Source organism: Scylla paramamosain, unplaced genomic scaffold (genome assembly GCF_035594125.1).
Source record: "Scylla paramamosain isolate STU-SP2022 unplaced genomic scaffold, ASM3559412v1 Contig5, whole genome shotgun sequence".
NCBI lineage: Eukaryota > Metazoa > Arthropoda > Malacostraca > Decapoda > Portunidae > Scylla > Scylla paramamosain.
Genome location: NW_026973670.1, coordinates 482,501 through 495,000, shown reverse-complemented (window position 1 = coordinate 495,000; position 12,500 = coordinate 482,501). Strand labels below are relative to the sequence as shown.

The following is a 12,500-nucleotide window of genomic DNA, read 5'->3' as shown; positions in this document are numbered from 1 at the left end:
GAAGAGGAAATAGTATACTATGAAAGAGGGCCTCCCATTGGCTAGCAGATAGTACCACCAGATCGTGGGCCAATAGTGCGCGTTGCAGGCTGGTTAGGGCCTGTCCTCTCACCTGTGGATAGTCAAGAATAGTCAGATAGTCACAAATAGTACCGGATAGTCACAGATAGTTAAAGGAATAGTTTTTTTTTCATTTTTATTCAATGTGGGATAGTTTAAATAGTTAAGTCAGTCACTGATAGTCACAGGATAGTCAGTCACCAATAGTCACAGGATAGTCAGTCACCAATAGTTACAGGATAGTATTGCATAGTCAGATACCAGATAGTCAGAATGGTTTTTCTCTCTTATTCAAGGTGGAATAGTGAAGATAGTAGTCAGATAGTCAGAATAGTCAAGGATAGTAGATAGAGAAATAGTTTTTTCTCACTCTTATTCAAGGTGGGATAGTTAAGAGTCAGATAGTAATAGTTAGACAATAGTCAAGGATAGTCAGAATAGTATTGGATAGTCACAAATAGTACAAGAATAGTTTGCACTTTTATTCAAGGTGGGATAGTTAAGAGTCAGATAGTAATAGTCAGAGAATAGTCAGATAGTCAGGGGATAGTAGGATATTTTTTATTTTTTTATTTTATTCAAGACAGAGAATAGTCAGGATAGTATTAGATAGTCTGATAGTTTTTTTGGGGATAAATAGTCTTTTAAACTATTTTTCTATTGTTACTATTAGTGATAGTCAAGAGAATAGTCAGCATAGTCACAGAATAGTAGTCAGGGAAATAGTTTTCACTTTATTCAAGGAGTATTAACTGAGGATAGTCACAGAATAGTAGTCAGGGAAATAGTTTCACTTTATTCAAGGAGTTTTGACTATCCTCTCAGTTACATAATATTCAAATAGTCACCGAATAGTCACACACACGTCAACTATCATAAAAAATAGTCAAATTATTCATCAACCACTCAGTAAAAACCTTTCAGTCTACCAGGAAATAAACAAATAAAATTCCTTGGATAGTCAAAATAGTCAAAATAGTCAAAATAGTCAGAATAGTCAGGATAGTCAGACTACTTACACTAGGCCGGCAGTCACAACAGAATCTTGCTATGCCTTGTAGGAGCGGACAGATAACTATACTCCACATATCGATAGTAGTAGTAGTAGTAGTAGTAGTAGTAGTAGTAGTAGTAGTAGTAGTAGTATTTTGGTTGCTTGCAAATTGGCCAGCAGACGTGTGGAGGGCTCCCATCAAGTCCAGGAGCTGAAATAGTAGTAGTAGTAGTAGTAGTAGTAGTAGTAGTAGTAGTAGTAATAGTAATAATAATAATAATAATAATAATAATAATAATAATAATAATAATAATAATAATAATAATAATAATCTCTTTCTCTCTCTCTCCTTAATAGTAGTAGTAGTAGTAGTAGTAGTAGTAGTAGTAGTAGTAGTAGTAGTAGTAGTAATAATAGTAATAATAATAATAATAATAATAATAATAATAATAATAATCTCTCTCTCTCTCTCTCTCTCTCTCTCTCTCTCCTTAATAGTAGTAGTAGTAGTAGTAGTAGTGGTAGTAGTAGTAGTAGTAGTACCACCACCACCACAACTACCACAACTACCACAACAACCACAATTGACTCACCTTCTCTGACACCTGCTGGTAGAGAAGCTGATGATGATGATTATGACCACCACCATCACTACCACCACTGCTACCACCACTGCTGCCACCACAATCACTACCACAATCGCTACCACACTCATCATCGCTAGTCTTCTTCTTCTTCTTCTCATTCCTCCTCCTCCTTGATTGCGGTTGATTGTGGTTGTTGTGGTTGTTGTGGTTAAATCTAGTCTCGGATAGTTGCTGGTTGATGAAGCCTGGAATTGTGGTAGTCATCAGAATAGTAGTAGTAGTAGTAGTTGTAGTAGTTGCAATTTTCTACTACTAATACTAATACTACTATAACTACTACTATTACTATTACTATCACCACTATTTACCTGCATGCAAAGCCGCTTCAATTAACATTCTACCACAATTCGCCGCAGACCCCAAGGCTTCTGGGCTCCGATAGTCCTTGGATAGTCCACACAGCAGGATAGTAGCTGCCATCAGTGCCTTGGGTCTGTGTCTGGTCATGACTATTTGAGATGGTAGTAGTCCCCAGGGTTGTGGTGGTGGTGGTGGTAGTTGTGGTTGTGGTTGTTGTGGTGTTGACTCCACTTCACCACCTGGGCTAACCTGTAAGGGTGGTGGAATAGTAATAGTAGTAGTAGTAGTAGTGGTAGTAGTAAATTCAATATACTACTACTACAACTACAACTATTGCTTACCAAAATCCAACCGCCATTACTACTATCAGGGCTCTCAGTTCTTGATAGTAGACCATTCGGGGAGCTCACACTACTACTGCTGCTACCAACATTTGCCTCCTCTGCTGGTAGTTGTGGTGGTTGTAGTTGTGGTAGTTGTGGTTGTTCTTCTGTTCCTAACCCTGAGTCAACTGTTCCATCACTGTCGCTGGATGGGGAGGTACCTGAAATAGTAATAGTAGTAGTAGTAGTAGTAGTAGTAGTAGTAGTAGTAGTAGTAATACAATTATTCTACTAGTCTGTCTCTAACAAACGCACAAACACACACACACTTACCTCCTCCTCTTCCTCCTCCTCCTCCTCCACCTCCCCCTCCTCCTCCTCCTCCTCCTCCTTCTGGCTTCACCCCAGCTCCAGCATAGCATACTATCGCAAAAATAGTCTTCCAGTCTTCCAGGGATTTGATGTTTTCTATGTTGGCAGTCAGGACCTGAAATAGTAATAGTAGTAGTAGTAGTAGTAGTAGTAGTTGTCTTAAAACTGTTCTAGATCATTTAAAATACTGATTGGACTATTATAACTATCCAAAACACTCTTACACTATCCAAGACTATTTCAAGACTATCCTGAACTATCCCAGCACCCTCCCTCTCCATTAAAAACACCTAAACTATTTCAAACTATCCCAAAAACACCTAAACTATTTCAAACTATCCAAAAACACCCCAAAACTACATTACACCGTCCTAAACTATCAGAAACTATCCTAGACTATCCACCCACCTCCTTAAGGCCGTGGAGAACCTGGTTGGCGACTATTCGCATCAGTTTGGGTCGGATAGTCAGCAGCCATCGCAGACCCTCCAAGTTCGACCATTCTGACCACTCCCGTCGCAATAGTACCTGGGATAGTCGCAACACACACACGCACACACGCTCAAAGGCGAAAATAGTCTCCGAGGAAGCTTGTGTGCGCGTAAATATTGCATACATAGGTTCGCGTACACAGGAGAATAGTCTGTGCGCGCGATCCTTGTTTGCCGATAGTAAATTAGTCGTCACCTCCAGTAGAAAGGCCTGCGTGTGTACGTCTGTGTGTCTGTGTGCGTCTGTGTGTGCGTCCATGTGCGCGTCGGAGCCGTCCATGTGTGTGTAGTCCAAAAACGCGCGCAGGACCTCCGTAAGTGTGTGCGTCCGCAGGTACACACTCTCTGTCACTAGTCTCTCCGGGCGGCACTCGCGTACACACACACACGCGTTCATGATGGCTTCCGAATCTGTGTGCGTGTGTGTGCGCGTCTGTGCTGGTTCCACGAGGGCTATGTAGGAGTACAGTGAGGATAGTAAACTATTCTCAGCCCTCACTGGTGTGGTCTGGATAGTAGTAGGCAGTAGTGTTATCTGAAATGGAAATAGGACGAGTAGTAGTAGTAGTAGTAGTAGTTATAGTACTACTACTACTACTACTACTACTACTACTAATAATAATGACAAACAACAACAAGGAAAAAGAAGAAGAGGAGGAGGAGGAAGAGGAGGAGGAGGAGGAGGAGGAGGAGGAGGAGGAGGAGGAGGAGGAGAGAGGAGAGAGAGAGAGAGGAGAGAGAGAGAGAGAGAGAGAGAGAGAGAGAGAGAGAGAGAGAGAGAGAGAGAGAGAGAGAGAGAGAGAGAGAGAGAGAGAGAGAGAGAGAGAGAGAGAGAGAGCACCACCACCACCAGCAGTCCGTACCTTTCCGCTGGGGTCGAGGTAATCCACTGCGTCCGTCAGTGCAGCCGGGAGGAGCCTGCAGCGGAAGAGAGCCACAAGAACCTCAATAACATTTCGCCATCCATCCCTCATCGAGTCTCCGTAATCTATTATTAAATCGAACAGTTCCCTTGCCGCCAACTGTGCCTTCCGATTGCCACCGAAGTTGATTGCAGTCAGTTCTGGCTGGTCGGCGGACAGCGTCAACCCGGTGAACTTGCAGAGGGTCACTATCAAGTTGTCGAACACGTCTGTCATGCAAAACCGAGCGGAGATTGACGCGATGAGCTGGTAGCCTCTTAGAATTTTCCGAACGGTTGTCTCATCTGCTGTCTTGTCGAACACGTAGGACAGGGCAGCGACGGAAGGCCCCCAGGCGAGTTGAAAGATGTCCCTGTCCATCTCTGCCGTTCCGTTTGCGAGGAGGTACCCCGTTTCGTCAATCTCCGCTCGGTTGAGGGTCTTCCGCCAGAGGTAGTCGTCGCGGACAGCTCCCTTCTGCTCCGACGGAAGGATGAACTCTTCCGCGCGTACGGCATGGTAGATCTCCGCCAACATCTCCTGGTCGAAGTCGTTTCCGCTGTCAACTCCGCGTAAATTGACCCGAAATTGATCGAGGGTCATTGACGGATTTTGCTTCCGAGCGTTCGGGTTGTGCTGGTCGACGTTGAGGATGATGATGGCGTAGGAGAGAGTGAACGCCCCGTCCGCTGATTGGAATGGCCTTCCGTTAGCCTCGTACCAGCTGGCGGAAAAGTGCTCCATTATCAAGGAGATGAGCGGAGCTTCCCCTGGCAGGCGGAAGGTCTCCAGGAAGGTCCGCAGGGCTTCGTCAATCCGTAATCCGCTGAAATTGAAGGTCTTCACGTAAGCGGAGAGAATATCCACGTTCTTCTTGGCGGACAGGTAGTTCCCGACCTGCTTCTTGCACAGAGATGGATTGGAACGCAGGAAGTCTGCTATCTCGTCAACCGTTCCCTTCCCAATCGCTCCGTTTTCCGACAAATAAGCAATAGCCTTCTCCGGCTTGACGTGGTTGAAAAGGTCCGTCCCGTGGGCAATAACACCCTTGCGCTTCTTCCGCCTGGCCAGCTCGTCGACTCTCAGCTGCGTCCCGTCAGTCAATCTCGAGCGGATGAGGAGCTTTGGCGGCCGAACGCACGTACACACACACTCGTCAAGTGAATCCATCTCTTTCTGACAGTCATCGCCGCTGTCGTCTCTCCCTGCCTCCTGTCGGCGGCCACGCTCGTCGATCTCCGCCAGCAGGCCAATGAGGGCGTCCAGACACAGGAGATTGCTCGGAAACTGACCCTGCAGCGGAAACACCTGCTTCGATAGAGTCTTGATCGATTCTTCCAACAGATTAACAGAGTAAAGATCACAGTCATAGTTTACGAAAGTTTCCGTCACAAAACCGTCAATTTTCCACAAACTGACGAGCGTTTGAAGGGCCAACTCGCGGTGCTGGTAGGTGACGAAGCCGCTGTCCGCCGACACGGTCTCGATCAGCCGCTCGACAATCCGCTCCACTTGAAACTTGATGAAAGGGCGGAACGACTCGCACAAGATGCCGCAGACTCGAAGGGCACAAATGTAAACTTGCAATTTGACTTTTCCGCTCTTTACGTCGATCAACTGCAGCAGGTTCCGGCAGAGCTGATCACGGAGGAGGCCCACGAGTCCGGCTGACGATCCGATGTGGTCGACGGACACCTCCAATCCGACAGTTAGCAGTTTTAGTCCGACCATTATCATATTCGGCGTGTTCTGTCCGGAATCCATCGAGGTGAGTGAAATTAAAAACCTTGTGAGCTCCCGGACGCATGGTAGACCGTACGGGTGGATCTGGATGGTGTCTGTACGTCTGTCCGATCCCTTGGGCCCCTCCACCCCCCTCCACTCCTCCGCTGTAAAGGTGACGCCCTGAGAATTGATGTACGAGTCCTTTTCCACCTCCTCATTTTCCCTGTCTTCTATTGGTGGAGAAAAATATGTGGGTGATGTTTCCTCCTCCTCTTCCTCCTCTTCCTCTTCTCCTCCTCCTTCCTCCTCTTCCTCCTGTGTTCTTGTCTCCATCTGTCTCTTCAGATCCTTCTTCTCTTCCTTCTTCTTCTTCTTCTTCTTGTTTACTTTTGTCTTCTTCTTCTTCTTCTCCTCCTCCTCCTCCTCCCTCCTCTTCTGTACTATCAGCCAGTATAGTACTAGCGATAGTCAAAGAAGCTGATGGCATACTACTACTACTTTCCAGGCCAATACTATTAGTAGTAATAGTAGTAGTAGTAGTAAGGCTATCCTCACTACTAGTCTGACTATCAAGGACACTATTCCTCTCTTCCTGACTATCCTGGAGACTATCAGTGTCTGGCAAGCCTGATAGTCCACCATTCTGGCTACTATCGCACTGACTAAGGGGAATGGTAGTTGAAATTTTAGTGGAAATAGACCCAGATCCAGATTGAGACCCAGACCCAGACCCAGACCCAGACCGAGACCCAGACCCAGACCCAGACCCAAAATCAGACTGAAAATCCTGATTACTCTGAAGATTCCGATCGGACTGGGTTGAAACTGCCTGAGCACCTTCCCCAGCACCCCCCACACCCCCCACGGGCCCTCCACCCCCCCTCCGCATCTTCCCAGTCCGCATTTTGGGCTTCCGCTGTTGCAGGTCCTCGGTGGAATACAAGGGAAGGCGAGAAAAGATAAGAGTCACCATTTGCCGCAGTGCTTCCTCCGTGCAACACCGCAGAAGATCGCTTAGCCTCGTCTCAAAGCAGATTCTGTGGAAGGAGAGAGTGGGTGGAAGACATGGGTGGATACGTGGATGGGTGGATGTGTGGATAGGTGGAGGGATGAGTTAAAATCGCGGTTTTTTTTGGGTTATTTAGTCAAGGTGGAATAAATTGAGTTTGTCTGTTTTCTGTGGAGAGAGAGGGAGTGAGTGGAAGATATGAGGTGGAGGAGAGACTGAGTGGGAGACATGAGTGGTTAGGTGGAGGGATGAGTTAAAATTGCTGTTTTTTTGGTTATTTAGTCAAAGTGGAATAAATTAAGTTTGTCTGTTTTCTGAGAGAGAGAGAGAGAGAGAGAGAGAGAGAGAGAGAGAGAGAGAGAGAGAGAGAGAGAGAGAGAGAGAGAGAGAGAGAGAGAGAGAGAGAGAGAGAGAGAGAGTGGAAGACATGAGTTGGATCACACACACACACACACACACACACACACACACACACACACACACACACACACACACACACACACACACACACACACACACAAATACAAGAATAGTCATTTTCCAACTATCCAGATACTATTCTTTACTATCCAGGTACTACAATGAAATACTATTAGACTATTTTCACAATTTCTGGACTATTTTTCATACTGTTTGTTTGTTTGTTTGTACGTTGCAAGAGAATCTGATAATCAATAGTAGTAGTAGTAGTAGTAGTAGTAGTAGTAGTAGTAGTAGTAGTAGTAGATGAATAGTTATGTGTATGAGTTTGTTTGTTTCTAGTCCAAAATAGTCAAAAATTGTTAAAATAGTAAAAAAAAACTCAAATGCATGAATAGTAAATAGTTTAAGATAGTCAAAATAGTAATGATTTTTAAATGTCATACTAATACTACTACTACTACTACTATTACTACTACTAATAATAATACAAAATAGTCATAGTCAACAAATAGTCCAATAACTCAAAAATAGTCAAGGATAGTCAACAAATAGTCCACTAACTCAATAAGAGTCAAGGATAGTCAACAAATAGTACAGTATACATCAAAAATAGTCAAGAATAGTCAACAAATAGTACAGTATACACCAAAAATAGTCAATAATTGCCCAATAAATGAAAAAATAGCCAAGGATAGTCACAAATAGTCCAAAAATAGTCAAGAATAGTCCAATAATTCAAAAATAGCCAAGGATAGTCAAATAGTACAAAAATGGTCAAGAATAGTCCCAAAATAGTCCCAAATAGTACAAACCCAAGTCAAAAATAGTAATAGTAAAAAAATAGACAAAATCAATTGAAAAATAGTCACAAAATAGTCGAACACAGCCCAGATAGTCACAAAATAGTCAAACACAGCCCAAACACTCACAAAACAGCCCAAACACTCCCAAAACCAGCCCAACAGTCGCAAAACAGCCCAAAAAGTCACAAACCAGCCCAAAAAATCACAAAAGTAGCCTAAAAAGTCACAAAAAACAGCCCAAACACTCACAAAACAGCCCAAACACTCACAAAACAGCCCAAAGTCACAAAATAGCCCAAACACTCACAAAACAGCCCAAACACTCACAAAACAGCCCAAAGTCACAAAATAGCCCAAACACTCACAAAACAGCCCAAACACTCACAAAACAGCCCAAAAAGTCACAAAAACAGCCCAAAAAGTCACAAAAACAGCCCAAACACACAAAAAACAGCCCAAGCACTCACACAAACAGCCCAAAAAGTCACAAAAACAGCCCAAAAAGTCACAAAAATAGCCCAAAAAGTCACACAAACAGCCCAAATACTCACAAAAACAGCCCAGTCACTCACAAAAACAGCCCAAACACTCCACAAACAGCCCAAAAAGCCACAAAAAACAGCCCAAACACTCACAGAACGCGAACTCACCTGAACGCAGAATTGAGAATCTCACAAATACTATCGTTGCTTAATAGTACACCCGCCCTGGATAGTACAAGGGCCCGGAGAACCCACAAGATGCCGAACAAAACCGCCTCATCCGCTGCTGATTCCGTCCCGATGAACCTTGCCCGAGTCACAGCAGAGGAGATGCCTTCTGCTGCTGCTGACACACTGGCAAGGCGGTGCTGGTGGTGGTGCTGGTGGTGGTGGTGGTGGTGGTGCAGGGGGGCCACCGGGGGGGGGTCCAAAAGACCGTACCCAAGCATTCTGTAAAGTGGTCATCTTGTGAAGAGGAGGAGGAGGAGGAGGAGGAGGAGGAGGAGGAGGAGGAGGAGGAGGAGGAGGAGGAGGAGGAGGAGGAGGAGGAGGAGGAGGAGGAGGAGGAGGACGAGGAGGAGGAGGAAGAGGAGCAGGAGGTTAGGTTAGGTTTGGTAAGATTAAATTAGTAGTAGAAGTAGTAGTAGTAGTAGTAGTAGTAGTAGTAGTAGTAGTAGTAGTAGTAGTAGTAGTAGTAGTTAGGTTAGGTTTGGTAAGATTAAATTAATAATAGTAGTAGTAGTAGTAGCAGTAATAGTAGTCGTAGTCACACACACACACACACACACACACACACACACACACACACACACACACACACACACACACACACACACCCAGACACTCCCATACACCCGCAAACACCCAGACACACCCACAGACAGTCACACACACCCGCAGACACCCAGACACACACCCGCAGACACCCAGACACACCCGCACCTGTTGACGGCACCAAGGGCATCGCGTGTAACTGGTCCTGTTGTGTCCTCCGACCTTATGACTGCGAGAAAGGGTTCCAGAAACTCGAGAGGTTCCAGCAGACTTCCTAGGGGATCCAGGGACGCGATCTGGTTGTAGAGCCCTTGTAGTTGTGCGCTCAAGGGGTCTGTGGCTTCTCCTGTCTGCAAATAGTAGTAGTAGTAGTAGTAGTAGTAGTAGTAGTAGTAGTAGTAGTAGTAGTAGTAGTAGTAGTAGTAGTAGTAGTATAATGATAATAATAATAATCTTTCTCTCTCTCTCTTGTTTCTCTCTCTCTGTCACACACACATACGCACAGACAGACATATCTCCCTCTCTCTCTCTCTCTCTCTCTCTCTCTCTCTCTCTCTCTCTCTCTCTCTCTCTCTCTCTCTCACCTGTGTACTAGTCCATTTACTTCCTTTCTTCATAGTAATCAAAAGATGTGTTATTTCACCTTGTACGACCCGGCCATATATAATCCGAGGAGGAGGAGGAGGAAGAGAGAGAGGAGGAGGAGGAGGAGCAGGAAGAGGAGGAGGAGGAGGTGAAGGAAGAAGAGGAGGAGGAGGAAAAGAGTTTGCATTTTCTATTTTTCTCTCTCTCTCCTCCTCTTCCTCCTCCTCCTCCTCCTCCTCCTCCTCCTCCTCCTCCTCCTCTTCCTCCTTCTTCTTCTTCATCTCAGATTCTTCCATTCTTAATACTACTACTGTACTATTTCAAGTAGTAGTAATAGTAGTAGTAGTAGTCATTGTAGTAGTAGTAGTAATAGTAGTTGTAGTTGTTGTTGTTGTTGTTCACTTGCTGGTGGTGGTAGCAGTAGTAACCATTCTGAAATAGTAGTAGTAATAGTAGTAATAGTAGTAGTAGTAGTAGTAGTAGTAGTAGTAGTAGTAGTAGTAGTAGTAGTAGTCAGAAGAAAACATACATAATTATTACTATTACATCATTAACACTAATACTATCCACATGACTATTCTGACTATCTGCAACTACCATCCTGACTATCCGCCGCGCAATACTACTACTGCTACTATTACTATCAAGAAAACTCAATAAAAAACTACTATACAGCAAAACCCAGTGACTATTCTTACTATCCATGACTATCCTGACTACCCCACTGACTATCTGACTATCCCAGTGACTAGTAAAAAAATTATATTGTAGCGAAAAATTTGATCTACCACCTGGTCTGTCATTTCTCTTCATATTTCCTGAACTATCCACCCCCCCTTGACTATCTGACTATCCAAAGGTGCGGGGATAGTTCACGCACACATCCCAGGGACGATGCGCGCCTGGGGGAGTTTTACGGGAGAGAAATTCACAAAAATAAAGAAAGTTAACTCGATCTACAATACCTTACCATAGGCTTCCAGCTGACGTGGTGGCCGAGAGACCGCGAGGATAAATATTTCTGTATTTTCTTTCTTAATAGTGATTATTTGTTAATTTGGGATATGTATTTAAGTTCTTCGTATTTTTTTGGTGTATAATGTTATTTTTGGCTTGTTTTGGTTCTAGATACTTGAAGTGGGTTAAATATTTTTTTTTATATCGGCTAATACAGTTTGCTTATCTATTTGTTGTATACCATAAAATATTACGTATTTTTTTGTATATATGGTGTTATTTCCATGCCGTATTATGACTTAGTTTTAATTTAAGAGATTTGAAATGAATTAAAACAGTTTCCCTTTCATCTTTGCTAATACTATTTAATTACGGTACCTGATGTATGCCATAAAAATTGCCGTATTTTTTTAATGGAATCTTTTTTTTAATTTTAGCTAGTTTTTGTTCAGTAATTAGTGTTTTTGTTTATATTCATTGTCTTTCGCCTGCAATAAATTTAACTAACAGATTATTTATTTACCGTTAAATTATCCAGTGTTTTTTTTATATATATATATTGTCATTATCGTTAATTCCTGATACATACTTATTAATAGTAGTAGTAATAGTAATAGTACAAGCAAACTAGCCAGTCTCTCTCTCTCTCTCATGCAGACTAGTCCGGAGTAGTGACCAGCCCTTAGTAGTAGACCTTGTAATAGTAGTAGTAGTAGTAGGCCTTGTAGAAATAGTAAAAAAGCCAGTCTCTCTCTCTCTCTCTCTCTCTCTCTCTCTCTCTCTCTCTCAGGTGTTCAAGTATCCACCCTCAAACGTCTCTCACGCCTTTCCTGTCTTCACCCGTGTCAGCCTCACCCCTGCCGTGTTCCTTAAGACTCCCCCAAGGCCAGGTTCTTGCTTCGCCTCTGTTTTAAGCCTCTGTCACTCTCTAGCCCCTACAGATTGAGTACCTGATGATTCACTGACCGTACGCCATCAGGGAAATCTGTTTACGGTTCCTTTAAGAGTCCCCCATGGCCAGGTTCTTGCTCCGATGCTATTTTAAGCCTCTGTCACTCTCTAGCCCCTACAGATTGAGTACCTGATGATTCACTGACCGTACACCATCAGGAAAATCTGTTTACGGTTCCTTTAAGAGTCCCCCATGGCCAGGTTCTTGCCCCGACGGTGTTTTAAGCCTCTGTCACTCTCTAGCCCCTACAGATTGAGTACCTGATGATTCACTGACCGTACACCATCAGGAAAATCTGTTTACGGTTCCTTTAGACTCCCCCAAGGCCAGGTTCTTGCCCCGCCGCTGTTTCAAGCCTCTGTCACTCTCTAGCCCCTACAGATTGAGTACCTGATGATTCACTGACCGTACACCATCAGGAAAATCTGTTTACGGTTTCTTTAAGAGTCCCCCATGGCCAGGTTCTTGCCCCGCCACTGTTTTAAGCCTCTGTCACTCTCTAGCCCCTACAGATTGAGTACCTGATGATTCACTGACCGTACACCATCAGGATAATCTGTTTACGGTTCCTTTAGAGTCCCCGAAGGCCAGGTTCTTGCCCCGCCGCTGTTTTAAGCCACTGTCACTCTCTAGCCCCTACAGATTGAGTACCTGATGATTCACTGACCGTACACCATCAGGAGAATCTGTTTACGGTTCCT

General features: G+C 44.2%; 1 protein-coding gene across 1 annotated transcript in view; it reads right to left on the bottom strand.

The window, feature by feature from the left end:
• Positions 1-6,291, bottom strand: part of LOC135096602 (Golgi-specific brefeldin A-resistance guanine nucleotide exchange factor 1-like) — an 11,102-nt gene extending 4,811 nt beyond the window's left edge. Inside the window, exons 1-8 of the mRNA XM_063998225.1 lie at positions 4,051-6,291; positions 3,105-3,722; positions 2,658-2,811; positions 2,343-2,545; positions 2,010-2,250; positions 1,648-1,886; positions 1,080-1,265; positions 1-112 (exon numbers count right to left, since the gene is read on the bottom strand). The exon at positions 1-112 is cut by the window's left edge and continues 119 nt beyond it. Coding sequence (XP_063854295.1) covers positions 1-112; positions 1,080-1,265; positions 1,648-1,886; positions 2,010-2,250; positions 2,343-2,545; positions 2,658-2,811; positions 3,105-3,722; positions 4,051-6,147 — 3,850 coding nt within the window. The 5' untranslated portion in view covers positions 6,148-6,291. The remainder of the gene's footprint in view (positions 113-1,079; positions 1,266-1,647; positions 1,887-2,009; positions 2,251-2,342; positions 2,546-2,657; positions 2,812-3,104; positions 3,723-4,050) is intronic.
• Between the last annotated feature and the right edge of the window lie 6,209 nt (positions 6,292-12,500).